At 35.4% G+C, this 20,785-nt stretch overlaps 1 protein-coding gene across 1 annotated transcript in view; it reads right to left on the minus strand.

Annotated features, from left to right (window-relative positions):
• The window catches only part of LOC142336226 (transcriptional enhancer factor TEF-1-like), a 120,166-nt gene that overhangs the window by 22,966 nt on the left and 76,415 nt on the right, over window positions 1–20,785 (minus strand). The window contains exons 10-11 of the mRNA XM_075384900.1: window positions 20,489–20,573; window positions 4,444–4,596 (exon numbers count right to left, since the gene is read on the minus strand). Coding sequence (XP_075241015.1) covers window positions 4,444–4,596; window positions 20,489–20,573 — 238 coding nt within the window. The remainder of the gene's footprint in view (window positions 1–4,443; window positions 4,597–20,488; window positions 20,574–20,785) is intronic.

The following is a 20,785-nucleotide window of genomic DNA, read 5'->3' on the forward strand; positions in this document are numbered from 1 at the left end:
AACCGTCCTCGGGGTTCACTTTCTTGGGTGGGGGTGGCAAATGTAGGAGAAAAAACCAAGGGGACAATCGGCCTTAATTTTTTTTCAGGAGCAGATGTTGGGCCTAAAATATGGAGGCCGTATCTGCTACTTGTATATATCGACGTTTAAAGCGTACCAATTTCAAACAGTAGAAAAAACTTCTCGCATAAAATGCATCTTCGGACTTTCTTTGTTCTTGTTATCTTCAGAACTTTTGTTTTTGATTATTGTTCAAATTCTAAAAACTTTCCTTCGAGAGGAATGAGTCAAATAGGAAAAACAGACTGTTTTCTAAAAAGTATAAGCGATTGTTGCATAAAACGCGGTTAAAACGTTAATTTTGCTGCGGGCTGTGTGTTTATCAAAATGCTTTTAAGACATTGCACTACTGTGTTGCCAGTGTCAGCTATGACTTTTGTGAAAGGTGTTTCGAACTGTAAGGGTGAAAGGAAACCATATTCCCGAAAGCAACATGTAGAGCTATCCGGATTTTGTAGAAAAGCATTAATTGTTTAGATTTTGGCTGCCGATAAATTGAAAACTTAAATGGAATGGAAAGTTCGGTAAGGTGTGGAGGCCCGTTCGCGGCCTTTAGAGAATGGTGAAGCTTAATCTTTTAGTCAATGGTGGGGGCTCGTTTCAGGAAAAGGTTCTCTCTGTTCTATCCTCAGTATGTACCTCCTCTTACTTGCTGTTAGGGGATCTGTCTGTTGTTCTTGTGACTCCTGAGGTTGTATTGAGTTGGTCTGCGTAACCGGGATGATCGCTCTCTACCGTAGCTGGTGAGATTCGTTTGTCGATTGGGATTTGATAGGTATTGTTGATCCTAGAAATGCGTTACCTGCTTTGAGTTATTGCTTGCTCCCATACTGTTTTCTAGGGCTTGGACAACTGATGGGGTGCTTGCGGCAATAAATGCGTTGAATACTTTTTTGTATTTGACCATTTCTTGTAAAGAATGCTCTCATAATGTTCGTTGTCTTCCGTCTGTGCGATTGATGCCTGCTGTCTTTGTGCACGATTGAAAGGTTTAGGCAGCTTTGCAGTTCAGTGATGAAATCGTCTGGTTGTTCTTTAGCGGAGCGGAACTTGCAAGATTACCGATCAAGTTTGAAGTTATGCACCTCGTACTCTAATTTGCTGTTAGGGGATCTGTCTGTTGTTCTGGTGACTCGTGAAGTTGTATTGAGTGGGTCTGCATAACCAGGATGATTGGTCCCCACCCTAGCTGTTGAGATTCGTTTGTCGATTGGAATTTGATAGGTATTGTTGATCCTAGAATTGCTCTACTTGCTTTGAGTCATTGATTGCTCCCATACTGTTTTCTAGGGTTTGGACAACTGATGAGGTGCTAGCGGCAATAAATGCGTTGAACGAAGTCTTGTCAGACACTTCTGGGTGCATTTGGTCGATACGGCCTTGATTCAAAGCTCGCTCAAATCTTATATAGCAGCTGGTATGTAAATTGAGAAAGTGCATAGTTCAGGAAATATTCTTTTGTGCGGAGAATAAAGGAAGTGTCAGAAATGAATACTAAAACTCACAGATTTCACGTTATTAATTGAAAATAGCTTCTTTCTATTTGCCTTTTCTATGGCCGAGAAGGCGTGTGTGCTGCTTTGACATTAATTAACAATTTTACTTTCTCTTGCACGGAATTGTCATTTTTGGTTCTCTTTATAGTAATAGTTTCCTAAATATTGAGTTTACCTTAATTGGCACTGTCCGTCAAATTTTCGATTGAAAATTACATGACCGGTAGGGAGCAAAACTCTGCCTCCAGTTCAGATGTTGAAGGTGGTTACTACAACATTTAACTTGAAATGTTACTATTTTAGGTGACATTTTAATTCTCGTAGTGATGACTTGTAACGATATGTAACGCCAGCGTGAGACGTTGTGTAGGCTCCTCAATTGTACGCATTGTAGATCCCGGGTATTAGTAACCATTTTATTTATGTTCGAAAAAAAAACCGTCCTCGGGGTTCACTTTCTTGGGTGGGGGTGGCAAATGTAGGAGAAAAAACCAAGGGGACAATCGGCCTTAATTTTTTTTCAGGACCAGATGTTGGGCCTAAAATATGGAGGCCGTATCTGCTACTTGTATATATCGACGTTTAAAGCGTACCAGTTTCAAACAGTAGAAAAAACTTCTCGCATAAAATGCATCTTCGGACTTTCTTTGTTCTTGTTATCTTCAGAACTTTTGTTTTTGATTATTGTTCAACTTCTAAAAACTTTCCTTCGAGAGGAATGAGTCAAATAGGAAAAACAGACTGTTTTCTAAAAAGTATTAACGATTGTTGCATAAAACGCGGTTAAAACGTTAATTTTGCTGCGGGCTGTGTGTTTATCAAAATGCTTTTAAGACATTGCACTACAGTGTTGCCAGTGTCAGCTATGACTTTTGTGAAAGGTGTTTCGAACTGTAAGGGTGAAAGGAAACCATATTCCCGAAAGTAACATGTAGAGCTATCCGGATTTTGTAGAAAAGCATTAGTTGTTTAGATTTTGGCTGCCGATAAATTGAAAACTTAAATGGAATGGAAAGTTCGGTAAGGTGTGGAGGCCCGTTCGCGGCCTTGGAGAATGGTGGAGCTTATTCTTTTTGTCAATGCTGGAGGCTCGTTTCAAGAAAAGGTTCTCTCTGTTCTACCCTCAGTATGTACCTCCTCTTACTTGCTGTTAGGGGATCTGTCTGTTGTTTTTGTGACTCCTGAGGTTGTATTGAGTTGGTCTGCGTAACCGGGATGATCGCTCTCTACCGTAGCTGGTGAGATTCGTTTGTCGATTGGGATTTGATAGGTATTGTTGATCCTAGAAATGCGTTACCTGCTTTGAGTTATTGCTTGCTCCCATACTGTTTTCTAGGGCTTGGACAACTGATGGGGTGCTTGCGGCAATAAATGCGTTGAACGAAGTCATGTTCGACGCTTCTGGTTGCATTTGCTCGATCTGGCTTCGTTTCATAGCTCGCTCAAATCTTTAAACAGACCGTATTTCTTCTCCTTTAGAAGTTCTTTTTTGTATTTGAACGACATTTCTTGTACAGAATGCTCTCATAATCTTCGTTGTCTTATGTGCGATTGATGCCTGCTGACTTTGTCCACGATCAAAAGGTTTAGTCAGCTTTGCAGTTCATTGAGGAAATCGTCTGGTTGTTCTTTAGCGGGTCGGAACTTGCGAGATTGCCGATCAAGTTTGAGGTTTCGTCTTCGATCTGCTCCTGCAAGTCGGTTTCTAAATTTTTGTAGGGACGGATTGAGATCATTTTGCGCCTTTTCTTGTAGTTTGTAGATGGACACATCGCGCTGTCTGGTGGTGGGCTTCAGATATTCTTGACCAGGCAGCGATTGCTCAAAGCAAGCCTCGGAAATGGTCTAAGTTTTTGTTCGGTAGTCCGGAGATGAACGTGAGGAAAATCAGCGTTAGCAATTTTTGTTTAAGTCAGACCTTTTTCTATTCAAAAGGAGACCAATTAGAGTGAATTGGATTGCCTATTTCTTTCTTCAGAATGGAGTGGGCAGTTTCTTCAGATTACAAGAGGCACTTGCTGTTGTTCGCTGAAGTTTTTTGTTAGGGTGTTGTAGAGGCCGGTAGAGTTCCAGTAAAAAAGCGAGGTTATAAAGTTGTAGTGTTCCGGAATATATTAATTTAACTTGCGGAGAATTACCATAATCCTTGCGATACGACCACTGCTAAAAGGGAGAATGGATGTCGATAAGTCTCGGAAAAATGGGCTAAGTTAATTAATTTAATAAAATGATTATATTGAAGGTTTTGTACGGAAAGTATTGTGCCAAAAGCCAAAAAAACGTTTTAAATCTGTCGCTTTGTTGGATCTCTTATATACTATAGTGCTGCTGCTAGGTTTTCTGTATGTTGCTTCTAGCAGGCCGATAGCGGATTCAGTGAAGTTCTGATTCAAAACATTTTAAAAGCTTTTTTGAGTGCGTGGTTTTGAGGCAAAACGTTCTGATTTCTGCTAAATTAAATTCTAAGTTATTTCTGAGTGCTGTATGAACCAACTGGAGAGCGGAGTGCTAGTATTATCAACAGAATGTATGAAATTTTACTGTACTACTGTTTTGCATTTTCTATATTCACAGCCAATCAAAAGCTGGAAGCTTGTTTTCTAAAACACTTTGTTGGACAGCTCCAAATGAGCTTTTAAATGCTTCTAATCTTTTAGATGAGCTTTGGTGAAAAAAAGGAACGCAACCCAATCATATCTGTCACTATAGGCTGTTAGGTCTAAGTTGAACTGTTAGCTCTAAGAAGTGCCACTGCTTCCATGAAGAAACTATCGATAGTTCCCGTTACCATTTTAACTGTAAAAATGGAAAATAACGGTATTGATGGAGAGTAAACGGGGTGATAATGCGTGTGCTCTTACGGGTATATGGAATATAGATAGGATACCTGCAAGACAGTGAAGTTCTCGAGTACTCTTCCCATGTGGTGTCTGTCGTGGAGAGAGCGCAGTCTGCGCATGAACATCTGGAAGAAATGGCAGAGCTCTCGCCTCTTCACACTGTACAGAAACAGACTCTGGTTGTAGACCGGCAGTTCAAACTAAACAAATCACACTGTCAAATCAAGAAAAAAACACGACAGATTGTCCAAAATAGACGCCAAAAATTGATGGATTTAAAACTTCTAAACTACGCGTCATTTCGATCGGATTTCGTAGTTTGACAAACTCCTAATTTCTAATGAGATGGTATAGGAAAAAGCATAAGAGACACTAACTAAGACTTATTTCAAGTAGCGGGCATCTAAAAATGGTCATTAAGCGCTCATCCAGTTTCTATTTTTGATTTCTTGCGATGTAAACTCTTTTCATGTTACTTCGCTGAGCAAATGCTGATTAAAAGCACTGTGAGCAGAATGACCCAGGAATGAAACTAAATTAGAGCAGTTAAAAATATTTTACGCAAAACATGAACAAATTGGCAAAACAAACTTTTGTCTCGCGAAAAAACATAGCAGAATACCATCATTGTCTAAACAAACAACTAGACCTAGAAATGACTCGGAATTGAATAGGCAAGGTATTTAGAAACGAAACACGACCAAAATAAAAAACATTAGAAACATACACTGCGGACTGCCTGAAAATAGCCGCCGTTGATTCCCAAAACCACGATTGGGACTGAAAGAAGAGAAAATACTGAGAACAAAATTCGAGTAACGTGCATCCAAAATTAGGCTTCATGAGTTTGTACCGTTTCTATTTCTGATTTCGTTCTTTCTTTACTGACTCTGTTCATTTCGAATCGCTTTGCTGAGTAACTGCTGTCTAAAAACAACTTTTAGCAGAATGAGAGGAGAGTGAAACTAGCCTAGAGAAGACAAAAAAATTTCACGCAAAATGTTGAACAATCTGTGAACTAAGGTAAAGCAAAAAAATTTTATTACGACGAAATAAAAAAACATAGCAGGACAACTCCTGACGTACAAAGATTTTTCATTGAACGAACAAACAACTAGGCCTCCAAACGACTATGAACAAATCGGGAAAACCATTTCTAAAAAAAATCAGATAAAAAGTATAAAACAGAAAATCAATATCAAAATGCCGCATGTGAACAAAAAGCCACTAGAGAGAAAGCGAACTTTTGTTCAAACACCGTTTTCTCACTATACTTTAAAATTAGAGCAAAAAAATTCACGCCGCAAAACCACTCGCTTTTTCGCTCCACTTCCTGTTTCGGCGTGACCAAAATCACTGCTCCAATTTGACTTCACACAAATCGTGAAAATGTGTGAACAGATCTTACGTTTTTTGATCTGTTCACACATTTTCACGATTTGTGTGAAGTCAAATTGGAGCAGTGATTTTGGTCACGCCGAAACAGGAAATGGAGCGAAAAAGCGAGTGGTTTTGCGGCGTCATAAACTAATACACAGCAGAAAAGAAAACATAACAGAAAAAAATTTTAAAAAACCAAACATACCAACAAATGAGGTAAAAAGAATGGAAACAACAATTTTCAAGACTCATTATTAAACTTTTTTAACATAATTTCGAAAAAATGATTAAAATTTTAGAAAGTGTAGTGAAGAGAGCTTTAAAACATAGCGGAAAAAGTCCTAAATTACAATCCAATGAGTTAAAAACAAACTAGAAATCTGACTGTCAATCTCAGTAGAGGAAGCAATTCCTGTAGTCCTAACAAGAAGATACCAACACACGAAATTGAAAAACAGATTAGAAAGCATATAAAAATTTCAGAGGTACAATTAAGGGATAGTGTAACAACAAATGCCGGCAACAGTAAAAAATCTAGAAAGACTTACTTTCAAACGAAGGAGTTCAAAGTCAAAACATAAGCTTTAAAACCAGAAAAATTAAAAAGATTAATTCATGTCTCATGTAGAAGAAATCAAGCAACCTATCAATATTCAGATTAAGACTATAAAATGTAAATAGACCAGCACGCTCAAAACAGAAACTTATTCCTATTCTTTTGAAACAAATGGTCGAAAGTGAAGTATAACTAATATCAAGGAGCTTAAACTATGAATAGGTGTGTGTTCTTTTCGTTTTTCAGAAAGTCTGACACCTGTGATTACTGAGATTAGGTAGCAATTCGAAAACTAAAAGCCTGCAAAATTAAAACAAGCCACTGCCGTCTTGAAAAAAATGTAAACGTCTTGAATTTAAACTTTTAACTAGAACTCACAATGACTCACCAGAGAGCAAAGGAGACTTTAACTAATAAGACTAACTCAGCGGATAACAAACTACAAAAACAAGCAAAACTAAACAATATACTTGTGACAACATATGGTATACTTGTGACAAAAAACTGACAAAGGAAATAACTGATCTCAAGGTTGTTATATAAGAAATGAACATATTCATTCTAATAATTGCTCACTCTAATAATTAGAAACTATTTTGTCATTAACGAGACTAAGTCAGCGGAAAACAAAAAACAGCCTGCAGATTGCCGGAAAAAAGCCGCGATGGACGCTTCAGGCCTTCCATGGATTTGAAGCAATTAAAAAAAGATAGACCAATTAACCACCAGACAACTAGCCTTTTTGGGTTAGAACCGGTCTGTCATTTTTATGAGACACATACGCTCTATAAAAAAGCCCTAAGGGAGCTTTTTCAAAAATAATGTTCGAAACCATCAACTCAAGACTCTAATACTCAAGAATTAGGGCAAATACGTTTGGCAAAACTTAGATGCAAACTATTGATCTTTAGCTAGGATATTGTCATAAAATTTAAAGTTCATTAAGTGATTTCACAAGTCATTTTTTGAAGTGAGGTGAGTTCCCAGTAACTGCACCACTCTAAGTAATTGATTGACTACCAAAAGCGGCTAAGTGCCTCTAATGAAACTTGATGCCCGCTGAGCTTTAATTGTTTATCCCGTTTTGAAAGCTCAGTCATGAAAAGTCAGGGTAAGACGAAGTAAAAAACATAGGACAAGTCCTGACGTACAATTCGAAGAACTTTCATTGACTAGACAAACAATTAGACCAAGAACAGACTATGAGTGAATTGGGAAAACTATTTCTAAAAAAATCAGGTAAAACAATTTTAAAAAAACAGAAAATCAATGTCAAACTGCCGCATGTGCACAAAAAACCATAAGCGAGAAATAGAATTCTGGTTCAAACAAAAAACTAGGACTAGAATGAACTATTAATGGATTGGGAAAACCACTTAAGAAAAAAGTCCGATCGAAAAAAAAGATCGAAAAAACAGTAAAAGTCAGAGTGAAGTTGCCGCATGTGAACAAAAAACCAGTAGCGAAAAAGCAAATTTTAGTTCAAACACCGTTTTCTCATTCTACTTTAAAATCATAGCAAAAAAATTTACGCCGCAAAACCACCCTCCTTTTAGCTCCATTTCCTGCTTCGGCGTGACCAAAATTACTACTCCATTTTGACTTCACACAAATCGTGAAAATGTGTGAACAGACCAAAAAAAGACAGCGCCCCAATACAATTCAAATTCTTTAATTTGAATAGTAATTTTTTAAAAAAGGAGCGCTAAAATAGCCAACTGAGCCGAAGAAACGACCTGTAACCCATTCGAATTAAAAATTCACTGGGACCCAACCAAATGTTAATCAACAGATAAAATAGTTGGTTTTCGTACTTCTGATTCTTTTACCAATAAAAAAAAATTTCAAAACTTTTTAATGAAAATTCTGCGCATGTTGCGACTTACGCTCAACAAATCTTGTAAAACAATTTTGTTTAGACAGTGATGTAATACAAAAAAAACTAATACACAGCAGGAAAAAAACATAACAGAAAAAAATTTTTAAAAAACCAAACATACCAACAAATGAGGTAAAAAGAATGGAAACAACAACTTTCAAGTCTCATTAATAAACTTTTTTAACATAATTTCGACAAATGATTAAAATTATAGAAAGTGTAGTGCAGAGAGCTCTAAAACATAGCGGAAAAAGTCCTAAATTACAATCCAATGAGTTAAAAACAAACTAAACATCTGACTGTCAATCTCAGTAGAGGAAGCAATTCCTGTAGTCCTAACAAGAAGATACCAACACACGAAATTAAAAAACAAATTAGAAAGCATAACAAATTATTAAGGGATATTGTAACAACAAATGCCGGAAACAGTAAAAAATCTAGAAAGATTAATTTTCAAACGAAGGAGGTCAAAGTCAAAACATAAGCTTTAAAACCAGAAAAATTAAAAAGATTAATTCATGTCTCATGTAGAAGAAACCAAGCAACCTATCAATATTCAGATTAAGATTATAAAATGTAAATAGAACAGCACGCTCAAAACAGAAACTTATTCCAAGTAGCTTAAACTATGAATAGGCGTGTGTTGTTTTCGTTTTTCAGAAAGTTTGACACCTGTGATCTCTGAGATTTAACAAAAAGCCTGCAAAATTAAAACAAGCCACTGCCGTCATGAAAAAAATGTCAGCGTCATGAATTTAAACTTTTAACAAGAACTCACAATTACTCACCATAGAGCAAAGGAGACTTTAACTAATAAGACTAACTCAGCGGACAACAAACTACAAAAACAAGCAAAACTCAACAATATACTTGTGACAACATATGGTATACTTGTGAAAAAAATACTGACAAAGGAAATAACCGATCTTAAGGTTGTTATATAAGACATGAAAACATTCACTCTAATAATTGCTCACTCTAATAATTATACTTACTAGAAACTATTTTGTCATTAACGAGACTACGTCAGCGGAAAACAAAAAAACATTGCCCGCAGATTGCCGGAAAACAGCCGCGATGGACGCTACAGGCCTTCCATGGATTTGAAGCAACTAAAAAAAGATAGACCGATTGACCACCAGACCACTAGACTTTTTGGGTTAGAACCGGTCTGTCATTTTTATGAGACACATACGCTCTATAAGCAAAAAGCCCTAAAGGAGCTTTTTCAAAAATAATATTTGAAATCATCAACTCAAGACTAATACTCAAGAATTAGGGAAAACACGTTTGGCAATACTTAGATGCACACTATTGATCTTTAACTAGGAAATTGCCATAAAATTTAAAGTTCATTAAGTGATTTCACCAGTCATTTTTTAAGTGAGGTAAGTTCCCAGTAACTGCACCACTAAAGTCATCAAAGTCATGAAAAGTCATCAAAGTCATGAAAGTCAGGGTAAGACAAAGTAAAAAAAACATAGCAGGAAAAGTCCTGACGTACAATTCGAAGAACTTTCATTGACTAGACGAACAATTAGAACAAGAATAGACTATGAGTGAATTGGAAAAACTATTTTAAAAAATCAGGTAAAACAATTTAAAATAAAACAGAAAATCAATGTCAAACTGCCGCATGTGAACAAAAAACCATAAGTGAGAAATAGAAATTTGGTTCCAACAAAAAACTAGGCCTAGAATGAACTATTAATGGATTGCGAAAACCACTTATAAAAAAATCTGATCGAAAAAAAGATCAAAAAAACAGTAAAAGTAAAGAGTGAAATTGCCGCATGTGAACAAAACACCAGTAGCGAGAAAGCAAATTTTTGTTCAAACACCGTTTTCTCATTCTACTTTAAAATCAGAGCAAAAAAATTCACGCCCCAAAACCACTTTTTTTCGCTGCATTTCCTGTTCCGGCGAGACCAAAATCATTACTCCAATTTGACTTCACATAAATCGTGAAAATGTGTGAACAGATCGAAAAAAGACAGCGCCCCAATACAATTCAAATTCTTTAATTTGAATAGTAATTTTAAAAGAAGGAGCGCTATAATAGCCGGCTATTAAACAGAAGTAAAATCGTTACAGGTGAAAAAAAACTATCCAGATTTCAAGACGGACTTGAAATTTCACTCCGCTCCCGGTTTCGGCCAGACTAGAATCAGAGCTCAAAGTCGATTTCAAAAACAATGAAAAAATGTGAAAAGATCTTTAAAAAATAGCCGGAAGAAACGACCTGTAATCCATTCGAATTAAAAATTCACTGGGACCCAACCAAATGTTAACCAACAGATAAAATAGTTGGTTTTCGTACTTTTTCTGATTCTTTTACCAATAAAAAAAAATTTCAAAACTTTTTAATGAAAATTCTGCGCATGTTGCGACTAAATATCACTTACGCTCAACAGCTCTCGTAAAACAATTTTGTTCAGACAGTGACGTAATACAAAAAAAACTAATAAACAGCAGAAAACAAAACATAACAGAAAAAATTTTAAAAAACCAAACATACCAACAAATGAGGTAAAAAGAATGGAAACAACAATTTTCAAGACTCAATTATAAACTTTTTTAACATAATTTCGAAAAAATGATTAAAATTTTAGAAAGTGTAGTGAAGAGAGCTTTAAAACATAGCGGAAAAAGTCCTAAAATACAATCCAATGAGTTAAAAACAAACTAAAAATCTGACTGTCAACCTTAGTAGAGGAAGCAATTCCTGTAGTACTAACAAGAAGATACTAACACACGAAATTGAAAAAGAAATTAGAAAGCATATGAAAATTTCAGAGGTACAATTAAGGGATAGTGTAACAACAAATGGCGGCAACAGTAAAAAATCTAGAAAGACTAATTTTCAAACGAAGGAGTTCAAATTCAAAACATAAGCTTTAAAACCAGAAGAATTAAAAAGATTAATTCATGTCTCATGTAGAAGAAACCAAGCAACCTATCAATATTTAGATTAAGAGTCTAAAATGTAATTAGACCAGCACGCTCAAAACAGAAACTTACTCCTAGTCTTTTGAAACAATGGTCCCAAGTGAAGTATAACTAATATCAAGTAGCTTAAACCATGAATAGGCGTGTGTTGTTTTCGTTTTTCAGAAAGTCTGACACCTGTGATCTCTGAGATTAAGTAGCAATTCGAAAACAAAAAGCCTGCAAAACCAAAACAAGCCACTGCCGTCTTGAAAAAAATGTCAACGTCTTGAATTAAAACTTTTAACTAGAACTCACAATGCAACTCACCCGAGAGCAAGGGAGACTTTAACTAATAAGACTAATTCAGCGGACAACAAACTACAAAAACAAGCAAAACTCAACAAAATACTTGTGACAACATATGGTATACTTGTGACAAAAAATACTGACAAAGGAAACAACTGATCTTAAGGTTGTTATATAAGACATGAAAACATTCACTCTAATAATTGCTCACTCTAATTATTATACTTACTAGAAACTATTGTCATTAACGAGACTAAGTCCGCGGAAAACAAAAAAAAACATAGCCCGCAGATTGCCGGAAAACAGCCGCGATGGACGCTTCAGGCCTTCCATGGAATTGAAGCAACTAAAAAAGATAGACCGATTGACCACCAGACCACTAGACTTTTTGGGTTAGAACCGGTCTGTCATTTTTATGAGACACATACGCTCTATAAGCAAAAAGCCCTAAGGGAGCTTTTTCAAAAAGCTCCCTTAGGCGAGACCAAAATCACTATTTCCTGTTCCATTTCCTGTTCCGGCGAGACCAAAATCACTACTCCAATTTGACTTCACATAAATCGTGAAAATGTGTGAACAGATCGAAAAAAGACAGCGCCCCAATACAATTGAAATTCTTTAATTTGAATAGTAATTTTAAAAGAAGGAGCGCTATAATAGCCGGCTATTAAACAGAAGTAAAATTGTTACAGGTGAAAGAAAAAAACTATCCAGATTTCACTACAACAAAAAAAACATAGCCCGCAGATTGCCGGAAAACAGCCGCGATGGACGCTTCAGGCCTTCCATGGAATTGAAGCAACTAAAAAAGATAGACCGATTGACCACCAGACCACTAGACTTTTTGGGTTAGAACCGGTCTGTCATTTTTATGAGACACATACGCTCTATAAGCAAAAAGCCCTAAGGGAGCTTTTTCAAAAATAATATTCGAAATCATCAACTCAAGACTAATACTCAAGAATTAGGGAAAACACGTTTGGCAATACTTAGATGCACACTATTGATCTTTAACAAGGAAATTGTCAAGCGTCAAATTACCGCATGTGAACAAAAAACCAGCAGCGAGAAAGCAAATTTTTGTTCAAACACCGTTTTCTAATTCTACTTTAAAATCAGAGCAAAAAAATTTCACGCCGCAAAACCATTTTTTTTCGCTCCATTTCCTGTTCCGGCGAGACCAAAATCACTACTCCAATTTGACTTCACATAAATCGTGAAAATGTGTGAACAGATCGAAAAAAGACAGCGCCCCAATACAATTGAAATTCTTTAATTTGAATAGTAATTTTAAAAGAAGGAGCGCTATAATAGCCGGCTATTAAACAGAAGTAAAATTGTTACAGGTGAAAGAAAAAAACTATCCAGATTTCACTACAACAAAAAAAAACATAGCCCGCAGATTGCCGGAAAACAGCCGCGATGGACGCTTCAGGCCTTCCATGGAATTGAAGCAACTAAAAAAGATAGACCGATTGACCACCAGACCACTAGACTTTTTGGGTTAGAACCGGTCTGTCATTTTTATGAGACACATACGCTCTATAAGCAAAAAGCCCTAAGGGAGCTTTTTCAAAAATAATATTCGAAATCATCAACTCAAGACTAATACTCAAGAATTAGGGAAAACACGTTTGGCAATAATTAGATGCACACTATTGATCTTTAACAAGGAAATTGTCATGAAATTTAAAGTTCATTAAGTGAATTCACAAGTCATTTATTTTTTAAGTGAGGTAAGTTCCCAGTAACTGCACCACTATAAGTAATTGAAGGACTACCAAAAGCGGCTAAGTGCCTCTAATGAAACTTGATGCCCGCTGAGCTTAAATTGTTTATCCCGTTTTGAAAGCTCAAAGTCATGAAAAGTCATCGAAGTCATGAAAGTCAGGGTAAGAAGTAAAAAAACATAGCAGGACAAGTCCTGACGTACAATTCGAAGAACTTTCATTGACTAGACAAACAATTAGAACAAGAATAGACTATGAGTGAATTGGAAAAACTATTTTAAAAAATCAGGTAAAACAATTTAAAATAAAACAGAAAATCAATGTCAAACTGCCGCATGTGCACAAAAAACCATAAGCGAGAAATAGAATTCTGGTTCAAACAAAAAACTAGGCCTAGAATGAACTATTAATGGATTGGGAAAACCACTTAGAAAAAAATCTGATCGAAAAAAAGATCGAAAAAACAGTAAAAGTCAAGCGTCAAATTACCGCATGTGAACAAAAAACCAGCAGCGAGAAAGCAAATTTTTGTTCAAACACCGTTTTCTAATTCTACTTTAAAATCAGAGCAAAAAAAATTCACGCCGCAAAACCATTTTTTTTCGCTCCATTTCCTGTTCCGGCGAGACCAAAATCACTACTCCAATTTGACTTCACATAAATCGTGAAAATGTGTGAACAGATCGAAAAAAGACAGCGCCCCAATACAATTGAAATTCTTTAATTTGAATAGTAATTTTAAAAGAAGGAGCGCTATAATAGCCGGCTATTAAACAGAAGTAAAATTGTTACAGGTGAAAGAAAAAAACTATCCAGATTTCACTACTCATTAATAAACTTTTTTAACATAATTTCGAAAAAATGATTAAAATTTTAGAAAGTGTAGTGAAGAGAGCTTTAAAACATAGCGGAAAAAGTCCTAAATTACAATCCAATGAGTTAAAAACAAACTAAAAATCTGGCTGTCAATCTCAGTAGAGGAAGCAATTCCTGTAGTCCTAACAAGAAGATACCAACACACGAAATTGAAAAACAAATTAGAAAGCATATAAAAATTTCAGAGGTACAATTAGGGGATAGTGTAACAACCAATGCCGGCAACAGTAAAAAATCTAGAAAGACTAATTTTCAAACGAAGGAGATCAAAGTCAAAACAAGCTTTAAAACCAGAAAAATCAAAAAGATTAATTCATGTCTCATGCAGAAGAAACCAAGCAACCTATCAATATTCAGATTAAGGGTCTGAAATGTAAATAAACCAGCACGCTCAAAACAGAAACTTATTCCTATTCTTTTGAAACAAATGGTCCCAAGTGAAGTATAACTAATATCAAGGAGCTTAAACTATGAATAGGTGTGTGTTCTTTTCGTTTTTCAGAAAGTCTGACACCTGTGATTACTGAGATTAAGTAGCAAATCGAAAACAAAACGCCTGCAAAATTAAAACAGGCCACTGCCGTCTTGAAAAAAATGTGAACGTCTTGAATTTAAACTTTTAACTAGAACTCACAATGACTCACAAAAACAAGCAAAACTCATCAATATACTTGTGACATCATATGGTATACTCGTGACAAAAAATACTGACAAAGGAAACAACTGATCTTAAGGTTGTTATATAAGACATGAAAACATTCACTCTAATAATTGCTCACTCTAATAATTATACTTACTAGAAACTATTATGTCATTAACGAGACTAAGTCAGCGGAAAACGAAAAACATAGCCCGCAGATTGCCGGAAAACAGCCGCGATGGACGCTTCAGGCCTTCCATGGATTCGAAGCAACTAAAAAAGATAGAACGATTGACCACCAGACCACTAGACTTTTTTGGGTTAGAACCGGTCTGTCATTTTTATGAGACACATACCCTCTATAAGCAAAAAGCCCTAAAGGAGCTTTTTCAAAAATAATATTTGAAATCATCAATTCAAGACTAATACTCAAGAATTAGGGAAAACACGTTTGGCAATACTTAGATGCACACTATTGATCTTTAACTAGGAAATTGCCATAAAATTTAAAGTTCATTAAGTGATTTCACAAGTCATTTTTTAAGTGAGGTAAGTTCCCAGTAACTGCACCACTATAAATAATTTAAGAAATACCAAAAGCGGCTAAGTGCCTCTAATGAAACTTGATGCCCGCTGAGCTTTACTTGTTTATCCCGTTTTGAAAGCTCAAAGTCATGAAAAGTCATCAAAGTCATGAAAGTCAGGGTAAGACAAAGTAAAAAAAAACATAGCAGGAAAAGTCCTGACGTACAATTCGAAGAACTTTCATTGACTAGACAAACAATTAGAACAAGAATAGACTATGAGTGAATTGGAAAAACTATTTTAAAAAATCAGGTAAAACAATTTAAAATAAAACAGAAAATCAATGTCAAACTGCCGCATGTGAACAAAAAACCATAAGTGAGAAATAGAAATTTGGTTCCAACAAAAAACTAGGCCTAGAATGAACTATTAATGGATTGGGAAAACCACTTATAAAAAAATCTGATCGAAATAAAGATCGAAAAAACAGTAAAAGTCAAGCGTCAAATTGCCGCATGTGAACAAAAAGCCAGCACCGAGAAAGCAAATTTTTGTTCAAACACCGTTTTCTAATTCTACTTTAAAATCAGAGCAAAAAAATTCACGCCGCAAAACCACTTTTTTTCGCTCCATTTCCTGTTCCGGCGAGACCAAAATCACTACTCCAATTTGACTTCACATAAATCGTGAAAATGTGTGAACAGATCGAAAAAAGACAGCGCCCCAATACAATTCAAATTCTTTAATTTGAATAGTAATTTTAAAAGAAGGAGCGCTATAATAGCCGGCTATTAAACAGAAGTAAAATTGTTACAGGTGAAAGAAAAAAACTATCCAGATTTCACTACTCATTAATAAACTTTTTTAACATAATTTCGAAAAAATGATTAAAATTTTAGAAAGTGTAGTGAAGAGAGCTTTAAAACATAGCGGAAAAAGTCCTAAAATACAATCCAATGAGTTAAAAACAAACTAAAAATCTGACTGTCAACCTTAGTAGAGGAAGCAATTCCTGTAGTACTAACAAGAAGATACTAACACACGAAATTGAAAAAGAAATTAGAAAGCATATGAAAATTTCAGAGGTACAATTAAGGGATAGTGTAACAACCAATGCCGGCAACAGTAAAAAATCTAGAAAGACTAATTTTCAAACGAAGGAGATCAAAGTCAAAACAAGCTTTAAAACCAGAAAAATCAAAAAGATTAATTCATGTCTCATGCAGAAGAAACCAAGCAACCTATCAATATTCAGATTAAGGGTCTGAAATGTAAATAAACCAGCACGCTCAAAACAGAAACTTATTCCTATTCTTTTGAAACAAATGGTCCCAAGTGAAGTATAACTAATATCAAGGAGCTTAAACTATCAATAGGTGTGTGTTCTTTTCGTTTTTCAGAAAGTCTGACACCTGTGATTACTGAGATTAAGTAGCAAATCGAAAACAAAACGCCTGCAAAATTAAAACAGGCCACTGCCGTCTTGAAAAAAATGTGAACGTCTTGAATTTAAACTTTTAACTAGAACTCACAATGACTCACAAAAACAAGCAAAACTCATCAATATACTTGTGACATCATATGGTATACTCGTGACAAAAAATACTGACAAAGGAAACAACTGATCTTAAGGTTGTTATATAAGACATGAAAACATTCACTCTAATAATTGCTCACTCTAATAATTATACTTACTAGAAACTATTATGTCATTAACGAGACTAAGTCAGCGGAAAACGAAAAACATAGCCCGCAGATTGCCGGAAAACAGCCGCGATGGACGCTTCAGGCCTTCCATGGATTCGAAGCAACTAAAAAAGATAGAACGGTTGACCACCAGACCACTAGACTTTTTTGGGTTAGAACCGGTCTGTCATTTTTATGAGACACATACGCTCTATAAGCAAAAAGCCCTAAAGGAGCTTTTTCAAAAATAATATTTGAAATCATCAATTCAAGACTAATACTCAAGAATTAGGGAAAACACGTTTGGCAATACTTAGATGCACACTATTGATCTTTAACTAGGAAATTGCCATAAAATTTAAAGTTCATTAAGTGATTTCACAAGTCATTTTTTAAGTGAGGTAAGTTCCCAGTAACTGCACCACTATAAATAATTTAAGAAATACCAAAAGCGGCTAAGTGCCTCTAATGAAACTTGATGCCCGCTGAGCTTTACTTGTTTATCCCGTTTTGAAAGCTCAAAGTCATGAAAAGTCATCAAAGCCATGAAAGTCAGGGTAAGACAAAGTAAAAAAAACATAGCAGGAAAAGTCCTGACGTACAATTCGAAGAACTTTCATTAACTAGACAAACAATTAGAACAAGAATAGACTATGAGTGAATTGGAAAAACTATTTTAAAAAATCAGGTAAAACAATTTAAAATAAAACAGAAAATCAATGTCAAACTGCCGCATGTGAACAAAAAACCATAAGTGAGAAATAGAAATTTGGTTCCAACAAAAAACTAGGCCTGGAATGAACTATTAATGGATTGGGAAAACCACTTATAAAAAAATCTGATCGAAATAAAGATCGAAAAAACAGTAAAAGTCAAGCGTCAAATTGCCGCATGTGAACAAAAAGCCAGCACCGAGAAAGCAAATTTTTGTTCAAACACCGTTTTCTAATTCTACTTTAAAATCAGAGCAAAAAAATTCACGCCGCAAAACCACTTTTTTTCGCTCCATTTCCTGTTCCGGCGAGACCAAAATCACTACTCCAATTTGACTTCACATAAATCGTGAAAATGTGTGAACAGATCGAAAAAAGACAGCGCCCCAATACAATTCAAATTCTTTAATTTGGATAGTAACTTTAAAAGAAGGAGCGCTATAATAGCCGGCTATTAAACAGCCGGCTATCAAAGTAAAATTGTTACAGGTGAAAGAAAAAAACTATCCAGATTTCACAACACATTAATAAACTTTTTTAACATAATTTCGAAAAAATGATTAAAATTTTAGAAAGTGTAGTGAAGAGAGCTTTAAAACATAGCGGAAAAAGTCCTAAATTACAATCCAATGAGTTAAAAACAAACTAAAAATCTGACTGTCAATCTCAGTAGAGGAAGCAATTCCTGTAGTCCCAACAAGAAGATACCAACACACGAAATTGAAAAACAAATTAGAAAGCATATAAAAATTTCAGAGGTTCAATTAAGGGATAGTGTAACAACCAATGCCGGCAACAGTAGAAAATCTAGAAAGACTAATTTTCAAACGAAGGAGTTCAAAATCAAAACATAAGCTTTAAAACCAGAAAAATTAAAAAGATTAATTCATGTCTCATGTAGAAGAAACCAAGCAACCTATCAATATTCAGATTAAGAGTCTAAAATGTAAATAGACCAGCACGCTCAAAACAGAAACTTACTCCTATTCTTTTGAAACAAATGGTCCCAAGTTAAGTATAACTAATATCAAGGAGCTTAAACTATGAATAGGTGTGTGTTCTTTTCGTTTTTCAGAAAGTCTGGCACCTGTGATTACTGATGTTAAGTAGCAAATCGAAAACAAAAAGCCTGCAAAATTAAAACAAGCCACTGCCGTCTTGAAAAAAATGTGAACGTCTTGAATTTAAACTTTTAACTAGAACTCACAATGACTCACCAGAGAGCAAAGGAGACTTTAACTAATAAGACTAACTCAGCGGACAACAAACTACAAAACTAGCAAAACTCATCAATATACTTGTGACATCATATGGTATACTCGTGACAAAAAATACTGACAAAGGAAACAACTGATCTTAAGGTTGTTATATAAGACATGAAAACATTCACTCTAATAATTGCTCACTGTAATAATTATACTTACTAGAAACTATTATGTCATTAACGAGACTAAGTCAGCGGAAAACGAAAAACATAGCCCGCAGATTGCCGGAAAACAGCCGCGATGGACGCTTCAGGCCTTCCATGGATTTGAAGCAACTAAAAAAGATAGAACGATCGACCACCAGACCACTAGACTTTTTGGGTTAGAACCGGTCTCTCATTTTTATGAGACACATACGCTCTATAAGCAAAAAGCCCTAAAGGAGCTTTTTCAAAAATAATATTTGAAATCATCAACTCAAGACTAATACTCAAGAATTAGGGAAAACACGTTTGGCAATACTTAGATGCACACTATTGACCTTTAACTAGGAAATTGCCAAAAAATTTAAAGTTCATTAAGTGATTTCACAAGTCATTTTTTAAGTGAGGTAAGTTCCCAGTAACTGCACCACTATAAATAATTTAAGGAATACCAAAAGCGGCTAAGTGCCTCTAATGAAACTTGATGCCCGCTGAGCTTTACTTGTTTATCCCGCTTTGAAAGCTCAAAGTCATGAAAAGTCATCAAAGTCATGAAAGTCAGGGTAAGACAAAGTAAAAAAAAACATAGCAGGAAAAGTCCTGACGTACAATTCGAAGAACTTTCATTGACTAGGCAAACAATTAGACCAGGAACAGACTACAAGTGAATTGGAAAAACTATTTTAAAAAAATCAGGTAAAACAATTTTAAAAAAAAACAGAAAATCAATGTCAAACTGCCGCGTGTGAACAAAAAACCATAAGCGAGAAATAGAAATTTGGTTCCAACAAAAAACTAGGCCTAGAATGAACTATTAATGGATTGGGAAAATCACTTAGAAAAAAATCCGATCCAAAAAATCGAAAAAACAGTAAATTCTTTGAATTGTAAAAAATTAAGAGCGCTATAATAGCCACCTGGAATTGCTGACGCGGATATTAATAACAAATAAAGGCAAAACTCCAGAATCATCACTTCAATTTGACTTCAAAAATCATGAAAAATTGTGAACAGATCTTAAAGAAAGCCAGCACCCCAATACAATTCAAACTCTTTGAATTGTAAAAAAAAATATGTCCACTATAATACCCAGCTGATGAGATGAGAGCGGCTATTAATAATATAGGTCCAATGAATGCCAATTATAATTAATATTAGCTCTTTCGAAAACTATTTGAATGGAACTCATTAGGAGGAATATGTGAGCACGCCATGTGGCGATTTATATTGTTCTACTAGTGATAGGTGATCGCTGCCGATCATTTAATTACTTGGATTGGCGTCGACATTTCAATTAGTCTTTTGTATTCAGTAAGCATTTCAATATTGCAAAGCAAACAAAAATAGTTGACGTTAAATTATTTTGTTTTTTATATCACACCATTAATCCGGCTCCGGCAGATTTATAAAAGCATTGCTGTTTCATATTGGAGCACATAAACAAGATCTAAATTCGACTCACTGTTTCACATTTTTCGAATGCACACTGTCCGAAACAATAGGCTGTCACTGTCTGAGTAATGTTCAGTTTCTCCGAAGACTCCAATCTGAAAAAAAAACCTTTTAACTCAAAAGTTCTTCATACAGAATTGATGACCCACAAGGGAAGATTTATTGTCTGGTGGTGGATCAAGTGGGGGGGGGGGGGGGGGGGGGGGGTTCGCTCCCCATGAATTTATGTTTCCAAAACAGTTTCATAGAATTGCATACCGTCAGCCGAAAGGCCATAAGAGCCCTTACTGCCCTCCGGGCGTTACCT

Source organism: Convolutriloba macropyga, chromosome 3 (genome assembly GCF_964194025.1).
Source record: "Convolutriloba macropyga chromosome 3, txConMacr16.3, whole genome shotgun sequence".
Lineage (NCBI taxonomy): Eukaryota > Metazoa > Xenacoelomorpha > Acoela > Convolutidae > Convolutriloba > Convolutriloba macropyga.